We start from the raw sequence: 23,328 nt of genomic DNA, 5'->3' as shown, positions 1-23,328 counted from the left end.
ATATACTTTATTTTCTTCACTTACATTTTAAATCTGTCAGCAAAAATCCTCTTGCTTTGTTTCTGATAAAAAAAACCGATAAAATTGGTTTCCGTGACACCCAAACCCGATACAATTTCTGTTTCGAACGTCAAACCAATAATATCTGGATTCATGACACCTACTACATTTTTTTTATCGGTTTCAATTCTGATTCCGACAACTATCAGATTCTACAACACCCCTGTATATCAAAAAAACATACGTTAACTATTCAGAAAATATTTGGATTTTTAGCACATCTTTAAATGAACATATTAAAGCCATAACAGATATTTTCAAAGTCCTTGAAAATAAGAATTTTAAAATTCAAATAGATAAATGTAATTTTATGAAAAAGGAGACAGAATTTTTAGGGCATATTTTAACAAAAGAAGGAATGAAGGCTAATCCAAACAAAATTAAGGTAATAAACAATCTGGAGTTACCACGAACAGAGGAACAAATCAGAAGTTTCTTCGGCGCTACAGGGTACTATAGAAAGTTTATGAAAGATTATGCGAAGGTAGACTAACCACATACAAAGTATCTAAATTAAGGAGCTAAAATCAATATAAAAGACCCCACGAATATCGAAGCATTCGAAAAATTAAAAACGTTAATAAGTACACATCCGATTTTGCGTTATCCAGATTTTGTAATTTTAACAAATAACAAAATCGAAGAGTTTAAGACAATACATGGAACAAGGATTATTTTTATCAGAGAAAATGATTTTGATATAATGGCAGAAATTTTTGGAGATAAATTTCAAAAGGAAATGTAGGCATAGTCTCGGAAATATCCGAACACAGTCATACTATAGTACAAAAAAGTTGATAGAAATGTATTCAAACGATAACCAAGTCAAATTTACTAAATGCACAATGCGAGCGTAAGATATCGACACCGAAATTGAAGCAGTCAAACAAAGTTCATTTTATCACATTAAGGAAAGTGTAGCTGATTCAAATAGTTGTTAATCAATGCGAAATTTGACAAGACATAGGAACCCAGTTAAACCTAAAATTCACTGAAACACCCACAGATAAAAACCAAATCACATATTGATTTTGTCGTAAAGAATTTTTATTTTTTAACTATTATTGATAAATTTTCAAAATATGGCGCCGCTTATCCATTAAACGACAGATATCATATAACTAGAATTGAAAATTTAGAAGATCATTTTTCTAAGTTAGAAAAACCAAAAAATATAATTGCAGACAACGAATTTAAAGCTGTTATAATAAAACAATATTTAGATAATGAAAATAGAATATTACATTTAACGAAACCCAATTCACATACAGGTAATTCAGATATAGAGAGATTTCACAATACTACAATATATTAGAAAAATTCAGGGTACTGTACAAATTTACAGTACAATTAATATAAAAATCTATTCGTATTTACAATGGGAGGTTTCATTCGACAATAAAATTTAACCCTATAGATGTACACAATAATAAAGTCAATAATAAGGTAGCAAGCAAAAGCAAAAAAATAATAACTTAGTAACAAAGTTAAATAGAAATAGAGAAGATTATGAGAAAAATAGAGCAGAAGGATTTAAAAAGAATTATAAAGCTGTACGACACAAGGTGAAGCCGAAGTATAGGAAAGATTTATTAAAGCGTATTCATCCATATAATATTAAAAAAAATTAAAATTTACAAATAGCAGTAATAGTTTTACTAACAATAATATGGACACATCTGACTAAAGGAACAATAGTGGTGACTCAACTAACGAAACAAGGAGGATACACGGACTTACAAATAAGAAGAGAAGAAATAGTGAAGGATTCAGATATATTGTAGTATCACATATAATAGATATCGAAATTAAGGATATTTTGCAACAAATAACAGCATATATAAATTCAATAAAAATTAATCATAAAGAAATACTAAATTCATTGTTAGACGCTAAAAACAAATTATTGACATTATTACGCAAGGAAGGTAGAAAAATACTAGGTTTAATAAATGAAATAGGTAGCTTGACAAAATGATTATTTGGAAATATGGACGACGACGATAGATAAGAAATACAGAGACGTTTAGTGAATACTGATAACATAATAGACACAACAAATTAACAAGTGCAGATTAACTCCTATTTTAATGATACAATAAGAAATATTAAAAACATTATTCAAAATAATAAAAAAAGAAATAAATAAAATAAGTAAACTTTTAAACCATACTAATAAAAAGGGTTAATAAATCAATTAATACAAAGTATATGTAATTTGAAACCGTTTCCTACCACTTGAAATTATTATAAATAAATTGAACAAAACAAAATTATATTCTGTACCAATTCTTTGAATTGATCAAAATTGTGAAGTTCAATAACCCAATCACTTAATAAGCATTCTTTGTAAATTTATTTAACATTGAGTAAACTATGAACTTTCGGTATAAGAAATATTATTTAATAAAATCAGTCTGATTTCCACATTATCCAGCGATAGTTCGCTGTAAATAAATAACTCGTCTCATTATTTAAAAAAAAAACCGTTTTCCGGCGTGCTAAACTTAATTCACGTCAACTTCAAATGCCTTGTAAACAAAGAATGACTTATAGCTTGCACTAACTCACGACAGATGTACCAACTTGTAATAATTCATTTTAGATGAATTGTAAGAGATCGAAATTACCTTTCACCCCAATTGCAAAGGGCTAGTGGAGCATAGTTGCCGTTACGCATGCGCTGGACTATAACAGGACTTTTTTTTCTAAAGTCTACTAAAGCCAGTCTACTTCATAACACAAATAACAATCCTGAGTTTACATTTTTGGGAAGCACTGTTCAAAGTATTTGCTAAAGTTTTTGACAGAAATCGTAAATTGAAACAAAGAAATGAAAGCGAGGGAAATTTAAATGACGTTCATAAAAACTTAAAATAATTATACTTAGTAAATTTAATTTTTTGTAGAGCCCGAAAGCAATCATTGAGAAAAGGCTTATTTCACGAAGGAGAATGACATCATTGCTTATTACAAATCCGAAATATAAAATATGTTAACAAAGGTTACATAATAATGTTGAAGCACGATTTTTTTCTAGAATAGAAGTTAAGCTGCATGAAGAGTGTTTGCAGCACTAACCTTAACATAATGTGCAGCATATTAATATGTTTTAGTGTCAAGATCAGATGAGAATATCAACAATTTGTCAGAGCTTTATTTATTTTAAATTAAAGTATTAATGTCGAGCCGGGTAATACAATTTCCGTCAGTTTAGGACTCCGATGTCTAATAAATATAATTGGTCCAAGCGATGCTGCTTCTTGCCTTTATGCCACCTATTCGTTAGTATAATACTGGCACAATAACTTTCGTAACATAAAAAAAGGGTTTGTTACTAACAGGCTTTTAATTAAAAAATACAATTACTATTATAATATCAATAAAATTGGGTTAAAAGATATTTAAAAAAAAAGAGAAACCTACCGACAAACTAGCAGCCAAATAAATAAATAAATATTGAGTTGATGTGGAAAACGTCAACCAGAAGATCGGAATTCAATGTATTAGGAATATGAGGTCTAATCCAAGGTCTAAACTAGACCAATTTCACTTTAATTCAGCGCCAAACCACATAATTTTTAAGAAAACTTGTCCATTTATTTTCATTAAAATATCACACGTTTTGACCAACCTAAATGGTTTCAAGTCAGGCAGACAGTCGGGAATATTATATAGGATATATTGGAGGCAGAGAAAGGGACGGGTTGATTGCATTAATCTGGACATTGCTCAGGTATACTTGAGAACATCAACTTTTTTAAATACATAACTTACACACTGAACATGTTCGCCATAAAACTTGTTAGAAAAACGAAAATCATTATATATGGTATATGGGAGTTGGGAGTAGTATTGACCTGATTTTATCTAAACAAAAAAGTTCTTTTTGCTTTTTTTTTTTGAAATTTGTTGTTTCGTAGCACAGAAGTGAGCGTCTAAAAAAAAGAAGTTGGCTGGACCCGGTGATTTGGTCGCTTGAGGACATCTGTAAAATGTTTCTATTTATATGCGTACTACTACCAGACGCTCACGTATATATAGGTGCTATAACTTCGTCACTATTTCGATTTTCGTTCTAAAATTTTTACACTGTACTCTTAATATACAACATATACCTAGTATTTTCAAAAAAAAAAAATTCGATATTTCCAAGTTACCAGACTACTATCTTAAGGTATCATCATATTTATGGAGTAGTCAGCCAGATGTTCGAAAATTCTGATATTAGTTATATAGGTGCTAGATCAAGTTTTCACACAATTTTATTCAATTTAGATACACTGTTATTAGAAAAACACGCTGTTTCAATTTCATTGAGATAACTCACATATTGGCCGATATATGCGATATAAAGTCACTATAAAGTTCGAAAAGCATTATATTAGATATATGGGGGCTATGGGAAGTATTAACCCGATTCCACCCATTTTTGACATTCAGACGTACTATAGAGTGATCCATTTCGAAAGTCCCCACTTTAAAAAAAACCACTAAAACTTCCTTACCGGCATCATTTTTAAAGAAATATGGACCGATGATTCCACCGACCCACAAACTACACCAAACCGTTGTTTTTCTGGATGGCAGCTCTTGAATGTCTTCAGGTTGTTCTTCGTCCCAAATGCGGCAATTTTGTTACATACCCATTGAGCCAGAAATGGGCCTCATCGCTGAATCAAATTTGGATCGAAAAGTCGGATCTTCTTGGAACTTTTTTAAAGCCCATAGGGCAAAGCGATGGCGGTTGGCAAGGTCGAGCGCCTTCAATTCTTGCTCAAGCTGTATTTATATGCTTTCAATTTAAGATCTCGTTGTAAAATGCGACAAGTCGTTCCATACGTATCCGAATCGACTCTACACGGTCTTCGCATAAACTCTCAGCTACGGTCGCTTTATTTTCTTCACTGCGTGCTGTATGTGGTTTATTTGGTCGAATATTATCCAATAATGAATGCTGGGTCTCATGATGGGTGGTGGTGTTGCGAAAAACCGATTATATTGACCATAAGTTCAGCGAAGCGCATGAAGCACATTCTTTACAGAACGTGAATTTTTGTAATAAAGTTGAACGATTTATAAACGTTGTTCAGGTGTCTTTCCATGATGAAATGCCAAACAATACTGAACAAAAATAACATGACAGCTTAACACGACTCACGAATTTTGGAGTTTTTTTAAAAAAATATATATTTACATTATTTTTTATACATTTAAGAGCGGTTTTAACTGAATATTTTTCAAAATTGATCTTAAACAAAATCGTTGCTCCTTAAATACTTAAGAATCTCTCAACTAATACTTACTTTCACATTTATTTTTTTATGAATTTACATTGTCTATTGATGCATTATAATGATTAAACTAATATTAAAAATGCCAATATTATACATCTTTATAAACTGAGTCAACGTGCAGAAATTTAGTAATTTCACGACGTATGTTGACTTGTTGTTTTCGATTTCGTTATATTTTCTTCGAAAAATGTTCTTAAGTTTTAGCATTACTGCCAAATACTTTGCAGAATGCTTCCCAAAAATGTAAGCTCAGAGTTGTTATCTGCGTTTTTAAGTAGACTGGCTTCTTTAGCCTCCCACAAATAAAAATCCTGTTATAGTATCCAACTCTCGAAAATGTCGAAAATAAAGCCACAATTATGAAATGTATTCATTATTCGTGAGACTTTAGTCAGATTTTGGGATTAAAGTAGAGTCACATTCGAACAGAAAAATTGTTTTATTAAAAGGCAAAAAGTCGAAACCTACAGATAGTTCAACCATTTTAAATTTAAACAAGTATCAGACTACACCAAGCACTTTTGAGCATACAAAAATGTTTTCGAAATGGTAATTTTAGGAAATAGTTATTGTTTTTATATGGACAAAATAACAACTATTATGCAACAAAACTTTTACTTACCAGCTTGTAATTCAACGTATTACACTTTTGGTAAGCTTTTTCCAAAACAGGGTTATTGCAAGCTTTTTTTGATCGAGATGACTTAATGCCCAATGATTTCCCAATAGGCATTATCCAGAATCTGAAAAAGGCAAGTTTAGAGATGAAAATGCTGAGTAAATGTATAAGAGAAATCAGGGCCGTCTCGTCCATATAGGCAAGCTTGGCCTAGGGCGCAAGAATTTTAGGGCGGCTAACATTATATATATTTTTCATAATTGTTTTTAATTTTATTTCAATAAAATAACAAATTATTTACAAAATTATTTAATTTTTTTTATTTGTATATAATATACAAAAATCTTAGCTTCCTATTCTCGTATTCTAATACAAATTAAAAACATCAACGGGTGTATTGTAGTTTGTTTTTTAATAGTAGTGGTTGTTGATGTATGATGCACATTGCTATGTGTTGATTGCGAGTATTTCATTAATTTGCACACAAAATATCACATATTTATGTATGTACATTCGAAACAGAAACGGCACCAGCTCGCTAGAGAAAACAGAAAAGACAGTACAATTATGATAGGGACGATGAGCCAATTCGCGATTCTGAACAAAATTTTTAAGTTAATTTATCTTTTGCTATAATTGATACTGCATTGTCTTCAATCGTTGAAATATACGACCAGTTGAAACAAGTTACTAAATTTTTGTATTTTTATTTATTTATTTATATTTATTGGTCAGCTGCAAACTTTTACATACACAGAGCCATTGTTGAACATTGTAAAAAATTATTAATGTCATTAACTCACGTTGGATTGACCGATATAAGTAGATGCAACAGATTTATGCCACGAAGTACAAGGTATTGGCTCATAAAAGTATACCACTAAACTTTGAGATTATATTTGTTCAAACGAATTAATAGATATCGTTCTAAATTTATTTACGGCAATGTGTGTAGAAAGTCTGACAGGCTTGGCAACATTATCAATTGAAAATGAAGTAGTTCAAATTAAAGGCAAATAATATTTTTCAAATAATTATGTCAAAGAAAAATATCTGGCCAGCCCTGGGAGAAATTAAGATCGACTATTATTCCATAACCTTTGGTAAAAGAACATAAAACGGTATGATGAAAACAGAGATATAAAATGGGACCGACTGGACGATATTCACAACACGCAATCGCGGTGGCCAAAAATTCAATGACATAAAATTTGCGAACTAATTCACCACATATCTTAAGATATATGCTTTAAAATTTATATATCTCTGAAAAGAGTCCTATTCCTCACGAGCTGAATAGTAGTAGTAGTACAAACAAGTAATCTCTGTACTTGTCTAGAATATTGCAAAATTATCATTCAGGAAGAATCATTAAATCATTTGCATCTTCAAAGACCACATAAGTTATATCTTTCACGATTTTTTACAAATGTAATGGCTTAATGTGAGTTATTGACGTAACTTTCTACATACTCCCTCCAGTACATGCGTTATTAGGCAAAAACAAGAGATACTATTTTGAAGGAAGCTTTTTCTAAAAATAGCATAAATAGTTACTAAATACGTTATTGAATAGAACATTAAAAAAGCGCACGCATTTCAGCGTAACAAGAGGTATTTTTTACTTACGTTGTATATCAATCGATAACTTTTTTCTCTGTGTTGAATGGCGGTGACAAATTTACTATGGTGAAAAATATGTTATATAATACAGTGCCAAAAGGAATGTAAAATTTTGACAAGTGAAATACGAAACAATCCCAATTGCGACGTTTGTATTTTATTTAAATTATTAAACACATCCATAAAATTAATAAGGTTGAAAGAAGAAGCTATGCTTTGCTTTGCTAGTTACAAAATTAATGAAAATAAAAAAATTCATTACTTTTAAAATTAGCTATTTATTGAGAATTTAAGCGGACGTGCTAGCCTACTACTAAGTTACATTCGATATACATACTTAGTTATATCATCATTTTCAGTTTTGAACATATCATTTAAGAATACTGTGTGTATTCATACCGTTTAAAGATTTATGATAATATGAATGTAAGGTGCCAAGTGGATGTAAAAAAAAACTGTAAAGTAAGTTTAAAAATATAAATACAATGGGATTTTGTAAAATTTAAGTCGTTTAATTAATGGATAGAGGAGTTTTCCTCCTGCAGTGACGAAAACGTAAAAATCTTCGTAAAATGGTTAAAATCTATAAAGAAATTAAAGAAGTATTCGGGTGCTCTGATCAACTGATTGCAGATGCCCTGTACCACAGATATAAACCAAGACACGTAAAGAAACGCAAAACCACTAGAGAAGTCGACCCACGCACCATCTAGTCGTCTAGAAAATATCCTCAGGCGTCATCTAGAGAAATTAAGAAGTAACAATTCGTAGATGTTTACTTGAAAATAATTTATTTCCGCGGAGTCCGCGAAAAGTTCCATTGTTTACAAAGAAATACATTGAATTTCAACTGGCCAACGTAGAAATATTTTGTGGACAGACGGATGTAGTGATTTTATTTGGTGGCACCGGGTCTATTGATGATTTTATTTGGTGGCACAGCATGTCCGTCGTGTGCGAAATACTGAATATAATCCGCAATACACTGTCAAGATCGTTGAACATCGTGGTGCAAAAGTGGTGGTATGGGCAAAGCGTTGGACCAATCCACCTGATAAAAAAAACCATTGATCAGAACTTGTATAGAAAAATATTGGAGAAGGTTATGCTGCCCTGCACCGAGTGGAATATGCCGTTGAAATGGTTGTTTTAGCAAAATAACGACACGAAACATGTAAGTAAGTCTGCGAGGAATGGTTTCTGGTCAAGAGAGTTGAGGTCATTTCGAGGGCCGCTCAGTCGCCTGATCCCAATATATCAGCACGGTTCACGCGATATAGCAGCGGTTCCCACGATCTTACTTCGGCCTTTCATTTTACGTCAAATGAACAAGTTGAACACACAAACAGCCCAATATTGGCACTAGCGAAAAACTCCGCACGTGAACACAGCTCAGCACCTACCGAACCGATATTCGAAATGGTTCAGCGCTACAACAGGATAATTCCTTCAGTGACCATTGAAAAACTAGAGAACGTGTTCGCTCTCGTCTCGACAATAGTACAATATTATATAATAGATTTAACCAATAGAAAAAATATATTAGTGGCAACAAATAATGTTTGAATTTGTAATGATACCGTCTTTCTGTATCTCATAGCCAATTATTAAAAATATTCACCCCATACGAAAATAGAATAAAATAAAAAGAAAGCCGAACTGAGACACAAGTTTAAGTGTATAAAATGGACAATATGAAAATGCAAGTCGTACAGAATATTTATTGGCCGAAGAGATAACTTAACCCTTCGCTCGGGTTTATTATCTATTTTTTGTACGTTGTTAATGCAAATAGGCATTGTTATAGATCTAAGGATTTTCGACTTGAAGCGTTATATTACAGCAATGTTAGTTGCACAGGTCGTACCCCACAGTTGAATACCATACATCCAAATCGGCTTTATGACCGCGTTGTATGAAAGAACTTTATTGCCAAGGCTAAGCTTAGAATTTTTATTTAAAAGCCCGTTTAAATTTTCTGATCTTATTTCGGTGCTACTTATTTTGCTTGAGATTAGCGAAAATCCTCCGCTGAACCCCCCACGAGGGTGCCGACTGGGAATAGATACCAGTTTCACGATGTAGACAGGGACGAGCTGGCAGCATTCCGCTCTTGCTGTTGTAGGGAGGTATCTAGCGTAGGAGAGGTCAGGCTTCCTATCTGTTTAAATAGGAATTGGTTACATATACATACATCGGACATACCATCCCCTACACGCGTGGGTACAAGGTATGAACCAAATTGTTTATACAATAAGAATAATATAAACAAAACGGAGTCCGGACCTCCTGTAAAAAGGCCGGAGGAAGCGAGTTGTTCCCAGATGAGAGCAGTGTATGATGCGAAGCTTGGCAACAGCCGAGGTGAGGACAGGAGCGAGGCTTGGTCCTGGAGCAAAGGCTAACACTATTAAAAGAGCAGAAGCCCAAGCTGACTCAAAGAAAGCAACAGCACCGGAGGCGGCCCATAAAAACCCTTGTAGCCAAGGTTTGGCTGCTAAGCAGGGGAAGGAGGGAGATGTCAAAAGTGATGCTGCCAGTAGTGCTTCAGCTTCAGAATGGCCTTCCTTTAAGATTGAAGTCCCAGCAAAGGCAAAGTATGCAAAGAAGCTACGCGCTGCTTACCTGCTGAGAAAAATGGAGCTGCAACCGCCACAAAATGAGGAGCTTACAAAAAAACTCTAGGAATCCATTGATTGCGCGAAAGCTTTCTTGCCTAACTTTAAGCTGGAAGCCGGCAGTGGCAGCTAAGAGACAAAGGTCAGCTGATGTGGCTAAGCAGTCAGCCAAGAGACCGAAGACTAAGGGCGTGACACCAGCAAAATCTTTTGCTGATGCGGCCCGGAACCGCATTATCATTGGGGTACTGGATGAGGGAGACACCGAAGGAAAAATCCTCAGAGCCTAATGGAAGTGAGTGCAAGCAAGATAAGGATCTTTAAGTCAGATGCCGATGCAGGAGAAAACTTGGCATCGGAATCAGAATGTGAAGTCGAGGAAGATCCAATGGAGTCCTCGAGTGACGTGGAGAACACAGAGCAAGATAAGGGTACTTCGGGGTCTAAGTTCGCAGACAGACTCTCTAAACTCTCCACTGAGAGTGAGCTTTTGAGCGACTCTCAAAAAGACGAAGAGAAGACACTAATTAATGCACCTTCTCCAAATTAATCTCATATCGCCATCATTGTCATAGTACCATGCAGCTTATTAAAGAGCCGGTACAAGACAGCGAAGCATTCAAGTGCTCGATTATATTTACTTGGGTACGACTCCAATGCACACCACACGCTATGGGGCAGCACGGACATCAACGATAGGGGTGAGTTGCTCTTTAATTATTTATTAGGAAATAAGCTTTTGTTATGCAACAAGGGCAGTACTCCAACATTTATAACTAGAAACCGACAAAAAGTATTAGACATAACACTTATGTGGGAAGAACTGGTAGATAAATTGACACATTGGAGTACTGGAGGAACAGTTCACAGATTACTGTCAACAAGCACTAGAGGTGGCTGTCAGATGCATCTGCAGGACCTAAAAAATCGTATTCTTATGATTCCGCCATTTTAACCAGAGATAAAAGTGGACCTAGACTCGTTGAACAGTTCACAGATTCTTGTTGACAAGCACTAGAGGAGGCTTGTCCTATAACATGCAGTAAGGTAAGAAATAGACCCCGCTGGTGGTCTCCCTTACTTAAGAACGTGTAGAAAGATTTCAGGAAGCAATTCAATTTAACCAAATTATCTCAAAGAGAAGAAGAGTGGGACAACTATTATAACCTCTTAAGATAATATAGAAAGTAGGTAAGGAAGGCAAAATGAAATTCGTGAAAATCTTCTTACCTTCCAGAGAGTTCCGTGAACCACTCATTGGAGCACGGACTGGAGAGTGAAGTGGTAGCAGAGTCCCCTCCTGTAGACATTGTGTCAGATAGTAATGTTTACTGGGTGATAGGCAGCTTCAAGTCTTATAAATCGAAAAAAAAACACAATGTAGATAGGTTATTCAGTTCAAGTTTTCTACATGTATTTCTTCTTTACATTCTCAAGTTCAAAATGCAAACACAAAATGTATATTCCCATTTTCATTTTTTTGGCAAAAGTTTAAAATTAGTTGAAAAGTATTAAAAATGATAAACAAAAATTAAATTCAATATTTTGTTGGATAGCCGTTGTTTTAAAACCTCGCTCAATTGATTTGGCATTGATCTTACCAACTTATCTGTTTCCTTAGCTGTAATCTGGGACTATTCTTCCGTCATAATACTTCTCAAATCCTCGTTATTGTATGCTGACGAATTCTTTTTTCCAACAGATCCTATAGATGCTCAATAGGATTCAGGTCAGGTGATTGAGGGGGCGTTTTAAGTTGTCTAGGAGCATTGTACAAGAGCCAAGGTCTTACTATTTCCGCTGTATGCTTCTGGTCATTATCTTGTTGGAACCAAAACGTCGAAGATAATCCAAGATCTCTGCACTTTGTTTCAAATTGTTTTTTAAAATGTTCAAATAACCCCATTTATCCATTATGAATTCAATAAATTCAAGCTGACCCACACCACCAGCCGCCAAACAACCCCACACCATAATTCCGCAAACTCTCTGTTTAACTGTACCAACAAGATTTTGCTATTCAAAGGCAGTTCCTGTCTTGCGCCACACAATTTGTCGATCTTTTATGCCAAAAATGCAAAATTTACTTTCATCCGATAATATTACTTGTCTCCAGAATTACGGCCACTTATTTATATAATTATGAGCAAATTCAATGCGCTTTCGTCTGTTTACGAGTAAATTTTATGGTTTCTTTCGAGCGGCTCTTCCATGATATCCAGGTTTTCGTAAATTTTTTTAGCAGTTTCGGCACCAATTGTTGTTTTAATTGTTATATTTACGTTTTCAATAATCTTTGTGGACGTAATTCGACAGTTAACTTTCACCATATTTATTATTTTCCGTTCTTTCCGGGCTGATATTTTTAGACGGCCAGATCGCGGTTTTGACGTTAAAATTACGTGTTTTTTTTTATTGTTTCCGACGCGTTGGACAGAAGAATACGTTCTTCTAATAGTTCGCCCAATTTTTCTGAAACTTTCGCCATCTTTCCACAACTTAATGATAATTTTTCTTTCCGACAGACAAATTTCTTTATTATATTAGGTCAAGTAAAAAGTTCGGTTTTTATCTAAGAGATGGCTTTATTGTCCATAGTACTAGTGTTACGTGTCGCATCATGTCATACTATACGACGCTGAAAACGTGTTTATTCGCGCTAAAAGTTTGTCTTTGACAGTTTTTCGATTGATTTACTCAGTTCGTTGTGAGCGCTCGTCAAAGATGGACACCAGCAAAGGGAAAATTCGCTATATTTTACAATTTTTCTTCGATCAAGGCGAAAAAGCAGCCAAAGCGGCTGAAAACATTAATTTAGTTTATGGGCCCGATACTGTAAACGAACGTGTAGCACAAAAGTGATTTGATAGGTTCCGTTCCGGTAATTTCGATGTCAAAGATGCACGACGCGTCGGGAGGCCTGTCGTCGAAAATTGCGATAAAATCATGGAAATAGTGGAAACAGACCGTCACGTGAGTAATTATTTAATTGCTGAGGAACTAAAGATAAGCCAGAAAACCGCTTGGAACCATTTGCATAACCTTGGATTCAAAAAGGAGCTCTATGTTTGGGTGTCACACGAACTAACGCAAAAAACATGATGGACCGAATTTCCATCTGCAAATCGCTGCAGAATCGCAACAAAATCGACCCGTTTCTGAAGCGGATTGTGACTGGCGATGAAAAATGGGTCACTTATGACAACATCGAGCGCAAACGGTCCTGGTCAAAGCTCGGGGAAGCGGCCCAGATAGTGGCCAAGACCTGATTGACGGCCAGGAAGGTTTTGCTGTGTGTTTGGTGGGATGGGCAAGGAATCATCTACTGCGAGCTGCTTCCCTATGGCCAAACGCTCAATTCGGCTCTCTACTGCCAACAACTGGACCGCTTGAAGGCAGCACTCATCCAGAAGAGGCCATCCTTGATCAACAGAGGCCGAATTGTGTTCCATCAGGACAACGCCAGGCCACACACGTCTTTGGTGACTCGCCAGAAGCTCCTGGATTAATTATATTAAAACACAATAGAATCTACGCAAAAAGAAGAAACAAATTCATGAGAAGTGACGGTATTTCCAATTCAAGCTAACTGAACGCAGACTTAATGGTGCCTATGTTTACTTGTTCTTTCACTAAAATTACGTTATAACAAAAATGAAAATAGGAATATACATTTTTGTTTTTGCATTTTGAACTTAAAAATATAAAGAAGAAATACATGTAAAAAATTTGAGCTAAATTATTTGTTTACAATGTGTTTTTACTTCATTTCTAATAATGTGTCGGGTGAACGCTGACTTTATTGGGTATGAGTATATTCCCTCCGTAGGGAGGGGATCAAGGTGATATATATACTAAATGCGGGCAAAAGCTCACACACTAATCCAAAGGATTTTAGACCTATTAGTTTTTCCTCGTTTCTCTTAAAAACGCTGGTGAGGCCAATAGAAATACATATAAGGTGCAAACTAAACCCAGGAAAAATGGCAGTTTCGCAGCATGCGTATTTTAAGGTTACATCCACAAAAACGGCGTTAAGCTCAGTGGTAACAGAGATTGAAAAATCTGTAAAGATAAAAGAATTCACCCTCGTAGCTAGACTAGAAGGTGCTTTCAATAACATCCAGCCGAGGGCCATACTGAGCCCGCTTGAAGATTTGGGCCCGGAGCCTTTCCGGATTTTAACTGAACGGATGCTCTTGGGCAGGTCAATTATTTCAACGTTGGGAGCTTTAAAGATGTGCAGATCTGTCCGAAGGGGTACACCCCAAGGAGTCATGTTATCCCTACATCTCTGTTGTTGTTGTTGTAGCGGTAAAATTCTGCCGAGTTGACAGTCCTTAGCTGGATAAATCCGGGTCCGTTCGGGTTACGTAGACCCGACTGTCGTGGGAACGGTCCCTACATCTCTGGATCAGGACAATGAATAAAATGCTGGATATCTGGAAGCTTTCTTGGGAACAAAACTTGGATTGACTTCCGGATGACTTTATACTGCATTTATCGGCCAATATGCTGGTTATCTGAGTAAAATTACGTGAGTGTGTTTTTATAATAATAGTGTAAGTTTGCGCTTAAAATTGTTAAAATCGGATGAAAACTTACGCTAGCCCCATTTATGTAACTAATATCAGGATTTTCTAACATCCGGTTGACTTTACTCCTTATATATTGGTGATAGTATACGAGGTACCATAATGCAACTCAGAGAGCACTTTTTTCTGTTAATAATATGTATCAATGGCAAATGGATAAAATAGAGTCAATACTACCATATCTGCAATATACCTAATATAAACTTTTCAAAGGTCCAATTGGCTTTATACGTATATATTGGGCAATATGTAAGATATCTTAGCAAAATTGATTTAACCTATAATATTGTATACACTATAGTTCAATGCCATAAAATATGCGAAATTATATTAGGTGCGCAACTAGGCAGGTAGGTAGGTTACAATTGACGCTAGTCAAAAATTGTTACTATCTTTCTCAAAGCTCGAATACCATTACGGTAAAACTGTTCATCTTACGATGTTATCCAAAAATCAAGCCATTTTTCGATGTCGTCTTATGAGTGGAACTGCTTCTGAGCCAGACCATGTGCCATCAAAAGAAACAAATAATAGTCGGACGGTACAACATATGAGGAATATATTCGTGAGGCCGAACGTTGTCATGCAGCAGAATTTGTTTCTGAAGTGGAACTTCTAATGGAGATTCGAAAAAGGTTGTGTTAAACGTTTAAGGCGCAGTGCTTAGAGTGTATGACGCATCCACTATTGAACAAAGGAAAAGAAAGAGAGAGATAGAGCTACACAGCAAGTGTTGATGGCTTAGTGAGTGAAACATTATATACATACATACCTATCAGCAAAAGTATCAAGCGCATTCGTTCAGTGGTTCAGAGTAGCCAATAGAGCGATGGGTCCTTAGTCCCGTTGATATCACAATGGGCCTCCTAAAGGCCTAGGAGTGTCGAAAGACAGCCACTCTACCCACCTACCTACCTATTTTGCTTGATATGTGGTATACATACATAGCTACCAGCAAAATTATCAAGGGCATTCATTCAATGGTTCAGAGAGGAGCCACTAGAGTGAAGGGACCTTAGTCCCGGTGGTATCACAATGGGGCTCCTAATGGCCGGGTCGAAAGACCTATTTTACTTAATATATGTTTTTCCCACGTGAGGGTTATATCCAAGTGTATGACAAGATAAGTTACATCTTTGATTGTGGTACTAAAAAATAAAATCGACTGATACCTTTTTGGTCTAAGTGAACATGTGCTTACACTTTTGCATGAAGCGTAATGCCAAGATATTTGGCTGTATTGGCACATGGTATACAGACATCAAAAATACCTATAGGTTGATAAGTGAATCGCTGTCTGGTTGATTCTGGCAATTTATCGTCGATTATATTTTCTTCTCGCATCCGTGTTCGTCATACTGCTAGCCGACTATGTCTGATCGTCCTGATGAGACATGTTTGCAGTACCAAACGCTGCAAGACGTTCTAGATGAGCTACCTTCTTTTTATTCCTAGGTCTTCCAAAGGGCTGTATGTCGTTTAATAACCTGGTATGGTCATTCCCAACTACACTGTAATTTGGGATACATCCCCTACTTTCGTTGTGGATTATATAACAATAGCCAATCTCCTTCAATAAAACCCTCAGAACTCATTTTGTATTTTGATTTTATTTTATCGCTCATAATTTTAGTGCTCTGTCTCACCATAGCATGCATATCCCTCATCTCGTCTTCTAGAGTGCTATTGACTTCCTTAGCTCTCCTGTTATTGGCACTAATTCGAATCTTCACTCAGTCGGTGGCCAAAGCCACAAATTAGACTTTCTGAAGTCTGCTACGTGGTTTCATATACAGCAGCCTGATAGCCCATCAGGAACAAGGATATAAGAGTATCCCAATCTTTTTGATATTTGTCCATAAATTTCTTGCAAAATTCATACGTGTTATTCTGGTACCAAGTTTCTGGTACATTCCCTGCAATAAAGCTGTCTTTAAATTTATTTTTTGAACAGAACGTAAATCCATTGATACTTGTTGACGAATACGTCCGCTATTGGTTAAGCCTCTTGATTAGGAGTTGGATATACTTCTGGCATTCCACTTTAGCCTTAATTTTATCCTGCTCCTTCAATTTTGAGAACACCTGTGCTTCTTGCTCTTCCTGTATTGACTTACGAGTTTCAAAATGTTCTGAAATGCTCTGCCATTTCCGAATTCACCTGCGTCGATATTTAAGTTGACATCTGCTGCATTTAGGTTGACAACTGCGTTGACAAACGCTCCCCAAACGGCAGCCAAAAACGGGTCCATAACCCCAGATAAACATTAAGTCTCTTCCTTTTCTTCTTTTTTCGTTATATTTTCCTCTAAATTCGTTATATATTCCTCTAAAAGACATAATCCTCTAAATTTATGTTTTCTGCTTCTGTTGCTCCTCGTCACTGTGGCTTTAATTCGAACACCACTCCAGTTGTGGCCAAACCACGTCCAGCTCCTTTTTCAGTTGAAGAATTATCTGTTCGTTAAACAATTATTTCTCTAGGAATTTATTTAACAATCCCACTTCAAATAGCAATTGTAACGGATTTCTCGATAAATCGTCTACCACAAACTCTCTCTTGCGTTCGATCTAGATTGTTGAATAAAATTTCTGATTCCAACAACTTAACCCTTTATTACTCATAATCCGAGCTTAAAACTTCTTACTTATATCTTCATTGCTTTCACACGGCAGTACTCTAACTAAAACTGTGTCTGCTGCACAATCCGGCAGCCCTTTAACATATATTAGATCGTTAACCAAACTTCGCCACTACAACATGCTGGCAACTATGAATTTCGCTGCCTGGTTGATTCTGGCAATTAATCGTCGATTCTATTGTGTTCTGGCATCCGTGTTCGTCACAATATTAGTATACAGCTGCCGGCGATGTTTTTTACGATGTACTAAATTTTCCCAAAAAATTCAAGAATTTAAAGTATCTAATTTTTCGGTTTATAATGAATTTTACATTCATATTTTTCCCTTTTATATCCACCAACACTTCACTAAATAATTTCTATACATTTATTATATATTAAATTGTGCACAAATAGCTTTCAATCATAACTAAAGTTTTTCTTAAATACGACTAATTCACACAATAACAAAGAGTTACATGCAAAAAAAATTAATAAACTTTACCATATTTACAAATTTTGCAAACGAATAAAAATAAGTTAAAGTAAAAACCAAACAGCCTAGAAAGCTAGGCGATAGAAGTAAAACATCATGGATCTCAATGGGCACTTGAAATGAAAAAATGAAACTAGCCAGCGAGTTTTATGAGATAAAAATATTTCCCCGATAGCAGAAGTCACTATTCATTAATTTGGAATTTTCAAGGGTGTTAGGTTATTGCAAAATGATAGTTGATGTTTCGCCTCCATTAGTAAAAAAAATATATTCATTCACTTCCATACTTTCATGTTCAAGAAAAAATATAATTGATTTGTGGTATGAAAAATATGAAAAGAAAACTCGTGATAGTAAATTATTTAAATATCTTAAGAAAATTGCATCTATTGTCGTGTGTCTGATCTGTTTGCTGAGTTTTTGGGATTATTATAAATTTTTAATTTAAATTTACTTTCTAAAAATTGTACAAGTGGTTGAGCTTCTTCCAAGGCAAAATTGAGATTAAAATCACCGCTTAAAATCATTGGCATAGTGTGCAAATCTTCTCCTAATTCTGCTGCACTATAGGGCACATTCGGCCGCACAAATATCTCTCCAACTGCAGCAGCATTCACAGATAACCAATTAATTTGTTCTAAATTCATATCCATATGTGGAGCGACAATATTTATTCTGTCTGTGGAGTTATGGTAGATAGCTACCCCAACAGCTGTTACATTGGGACGTTTGAAATGGACGACACAATCGAAGCTCGGCACATCAGCACCTTCTTTATCGTTTATCCATGTTTCCGACAATAATAAAATATTCGCGTAAGCATGTAAACTTTGGCAATTTAGAGAGAATAATGAGAGAATTAACTTTAACATTACTCCGAATCTGTCGCGTTTTCGTTTCTCTCCCATGTCTCCTAATAATTACTAAATAAATATGTAGAAACCATTTACGAATGTGTTAATATATGAAAAGTATATAATAGAAATGTAGGCTGGGTATGTACGGATAAAGGAAGTTCTTCTATATCCTTTTGTTAAAAAATAACTTCTTTGTACTATTTTAGACCATAATCGTATTAAGTGCTTTATCACTAGTCTATTGCATAATCCCATAGCATTTGAGGCAATGAAAATCTGACACCATAGTTTCATAGACAAATTTATAGAAAATAATAATTTGGCAGCGAAGAAAAAGCCTGCGCACAAGTACTTCAATGGGAATTACTTACGTAATAACTAAATGTAAGAAAGTTATAGTGTTACTTGTTTTCGTAAAAGTAGCAATTTTAAAGAGTTTTGTTCTATTCACTTTATTAAATTTAGAATATCGAATCTCGCCTAAAAGAGATATGAGCCCCTCGGAAAGGGAATTAATGGTAAGATGTTTCGAAAAAGGAAAAATATACTCTGAAATCGGTCGAATTGTTGCAAGAACACATTCTTTCCGTCCGGCGTTTTGTATCTCATCGCGTCCAAAGCGGCCAAAAATAAAACTTTCGATTTACTGTATCCAAATCGATCAAAATGTTAGGAAATATTTTAAGAAATCTCTCTGCACTGACACCAATCGCAAAATTAAAACAAACAAAAAAACAGGGTTCTATGGTCAAGTCGCACACAAGAACTCATACTTATCGGTAGCAATAGGTAAATGCATAAGGTTCTCGCGAAGGAGCACTTAAACAAAATCCAGGAGTTTTGGCCGAAAATTATTTTTTAAAAAAAGAGAACTTTTTGCTTCTTTAATACATTGGGCGTAGGATTTAATTGAGAACAAGTAAGGAAGGGCTAAGTTCGGATGTAACCGAACATTTTATACTCTCGCAAAGTCAATGGTATACTCGTTTGAGATTTCTTTGTGGATTGACTAATATTTTCGGTAGAAGGTCAACTATAGGCACTGGGGTCCACATATTTAGTACTTAGGGGTTTGAACAGTTTTGGTTCGATTTAGACAATTTTTGGCCGCAAGGTGGCATACTTTAATTGCATTATTCACGCAAAGTTTTACCCCGATATAATCATTGTTACCTGATTTGCATAGTGGAAAGTGAAAGAATCAGATGGAATTGAAAATGGTGTTACATGGGAAGTAAGCGTGGTTGTAGTCCGATTTCGCCCATTTTCGCTATGACATAGAAACATGAAAAGAACGTTATGCACCGAATTTGGTTGAAATCGGTTGAGCAGATCTCAAGATATGGGTTTTCACCTAAAAGTGGGCTGTGCCACGCCCACAGACTAATTTTGAACGCGGTTCCTATAAACCCAATTTATACCATCTCAGAGATAAAATTTAATGTCTCGGGCGTGTTTAGTGCTTGATTTATCGCGCTTTTTTAACAGTACCGTTATATGGGGAGTGGGCGGAGTTGCCACCCGATTTCAACTATTTTCACACCGTCAATAGAAGTGCTAAAAACATTTGGTTCTAGTGAATTTTGTTATTATAGCATTAGCGGTTTAGGAGATTTGCACATTAAACCTATTAGAGGCGGGACCACGCTCACTTTTTAAAAAAAGTTTTAACTGCAGATGCCCCTTCCTAATGTGATCCTGTGTACCAAATAACAGTCTTGTATCTTATTGCGGAGCTTAGTTATGGCAAGTTATTTGTTTTTGATTAATGGCGTTTTGTGGGCGTGGCAGTGGTCCGATTACGCCCATCTGCAATACCAACCGTCTCACGGTACTCAGAAACATGTCTACCAAGTTTCATAAAGATATCTCAATTTTTACTCAAGTTAGAGCTTGCACGGACGGACGGACCGACGGACAGACAGTCACCCGGATTTCAACTCGTCTCTTCATCCTGATCATTTATATATATATAACCCTATATCTAACTCGATTAGTTTTAGGTGATACAAACAACCGTTAGGTGAACAAAACTATTATACTCTGTAGCAACAGGTTGCGAGAGTATAAAAACGGATACGGCACTCGGTAACTTGATGCATACAGTTAAGAACGAATGTGAAGAAGCAATGATATGGGGGTGTCTTGCCGCTGTCTTAGGGTTTTGAGATATTTGCATTTGAATTTAAAAAATGTAAATATTTAAAGTGCGTGTTTTTTCGATTTATAATAATTATTTAGCATACCACGATTTCAGGGTTAAGAGGGGTATGGTTGGATAGAGAAGATTCTCAAGATCTCGAATATATATAATTATTGCCGCTGTAAACTTATAGTTTTCGAGATATTTGCATATTAAGTAGAAAATTTCACAAATTTCATTTTACAATTTCTCAGTTTATGGTTATCTTTTCTTTTATATTATGCACTTATTACACACTAACACTTCACTACAATGTTTCTACATATTTATTTTATATTAAATACTTAAGTATTTGCTTTTAATAAGCATTTAATTTTTACACTATTTTCGTAATATGAACAATAACAAATGGGTTCAAAATAAATAAAAAAAACCCAATCACCCTCTACAAAATATTATGAACTTAATTTTCCATTTTAATAAAAGAAAAAGGTTTTATGGCTTAAACGTATGTTTTATTGCATCTGATAATTTCACAAATGGATCATGATGCTGATTTACTATATTTTTACGCCATATGTATTCATATATCAAATTTTCAAAATCTTCACTGTTATCCTTAATAAAAATTGAAGTTTATAGAGAGTGATATATTCTCTTTAACATTGCTTTTTTTTGCACCTTCGGCCGCGCTTCAAAAAAATAACCCAGGTCGGTCCAACACCGGGGTGTTCATAATTCAATCGCGTCAAACTTCTTTCTGCACTGGCGGCCTTCGGCCGCGCTTCAAAAAAATAACCCTGGTCGGTCCAATACCGGGGTGTTCATAATTCAATCGCGTCAAACTTCTTTCTGCACTGGCGGCCTTCGGCCGCGCTTCACAAAAATAACCCTGGTCGGTCCAACACCGGGGTGTTCATAATTTAATCGCGTCAAACTTCTTTCCGCACTGGCGGCCTTCGGCCGCGCCTTATAAAAATAAGCATTTTATTTTTACGCAATTTTCGTTATATGCACAATAACAAATGGGTACCATGTTGACAGATAACAAGTGTTGTATTTTTTATCTGGAGGATCTCCTCTAGACAACCGTAACCCTTTTAACCGTAAAATCGTGGGATGGTATTCTAAAATTTTTCCAAAATTCACGTCTTCAATATTGAAAATTTTATACTCAGCAACGAAAAGGGAGTGGCCACTGGCCATTACACACTAAAACGTGTTAATACTTTTAGAAATGCAGACCAACTTTTAAAGTACTTTACACATAAATAAGTTTGACAACTATAATCTCTGAGATATAAATTTTTCACGTGTAGAATTCCCTGTTATTTAAGATTATAACCTTTACTGACCTACCCTAACTCAGTTTTAACTGATTTTTGTTCCGAATAATCAAGCGAGATGCCGGCATTATTGTGGGATACAAAGCAGAATTGATCATATTAAAAGAAAATAATCAATATATAACACAAATATACCTTTCAATAGCATATCGAAGTAACATAATAACTACTGCCATTGGTATGGGCCATGTGAGATCCCTGTAATCGGCGTGCGTCACATCCGGTCGTGAACCTGGAGCGATGTCCTCCCAAGTCGTATTAGGAGGTAACCAAATACGAGTTGACCAAAACGTTTCCCCAGCGACTTTTATAACCTCCATATCTCTTTCAAAAAATGAAAACGCAAATCAATAAAACTCTACAAGCAGATTATTCTTTAATGAAAATTACAAGCGTTAAGCCTTTATAATGCACCGATATGTAGAATAAAAACTTTTCGATTGATTATCGATTACATCACCATATTTGCCGTCTCTATAAGCTTCAGTTAGTATCATGATAATTTTATTATACACAATTTTACTACTATACCTATAAGTATTATGACTGATGCGAGAACGCAATAGTTCCGACGATTAATTGCCAGAATCAACAGGGCAGCGAAATTCATAGCAGCCAAAATGTTCGAATGGCGAAGTTTTGTTAAAGTTCAACATTATAAGCAGATAATGTAGATTATAGAGAAGGTTCACAGTGCGGCCATTATCAAAATATTTCACTTTCGCAAGGGAACTGAAAACGATTAGCATGTTTCCCCATGGAAAATTATTGGCAGCATTGATCATATTCAATTCCCACAACAGCCGGTTCTTAGTTACTGGACCCGAATTTTAACCGGCCAAGGGCTGTTATATCGGCGATCTAACCCTGTTTGGATCGGTAAGTGTTAGTTTAAGTTTGTCGTCATTAGAGCAACACCTAGCAGCAGGGTTGCTCCGTATCCTCTTGACCCGTGCTGGCATAGAGTAAAACCCGGGCCCCGGGGAATTCTTTTGCTTCATATGCGCTAAAAGGCTCCATCCAAATTCCACCTCGGTTAAGTGCAATATATGT

At 35.4% G+C, this 23,328-nt stretch overlaps 1 protein-coding gene and 1 long non-coding RNA gene across 3 annotated transcripts in view; both read right to left on the bottom strand.

Annotated features, from left to right (window-relative positions):
* Positions 1–22,766, bottom strand: part of schlank (ceramide synthase schlank) — a 48,154-nt gene extending 25,388 nt beyond the window's left edge. Inside the window, exons 1-3 of one of the 2 annotated variants that reach the window (XM_036372082.2) lie at positions 22,666–22,766; positions 22,411–22,599; positions 5,980–6,100 (exon numbers count right to left, since the gene is read on the bottom strand). In XM_036372082.2, the coding sequence (XP_036227975.1) occupies positions 5,980–6,100; positions 22,411–22,595 (306 nt within the window). In that variant the 5' untranslated portion in view covers positions 22,596–22,599; positions 22,666–22,766. Of the gene's footprint in view, positions 1–5,979; positions 6,101–22,410 lie in introns of both variants that reach the window. The other variant, XM_070109491.1, reaches the window with a different exon arrangement.
* On the bottom strand, positions 10,278–20,423 carry LOC118682716 (uncharacterized). The gene is made up of 3 exons (XR_011396355.1): positions 15,006–20,423; positions 14,823–14,938; positions 10,278–14,740 (listed from the first exon to the last, which is right to left on the bottom strand). It is a non-coding gene; the product is annotated as an uncharacterized lncRNA (long non-coding RNA).
* Positions 22,767–23,328: the final 562 nt, after the last annotated feature.

This window comes from Bactrocera oleae, chromosome 5, assembly GCF_042242935.1.
Source record: "Bactrocera oleae isolate idBacOlea1 chromosome 5, idBacOlea1, whole genome shotgun sequence".
NCBI lineage: Eukaryota > Metazoa > Arthropoda > Insecta > Diptera > Tephritidae > Bactrocera > Bactrocera oleae.
Note: the sequence above shows the minus strand (reverse complement) of the source record. Positions and strands in the feature narration are given on the sequence as shown.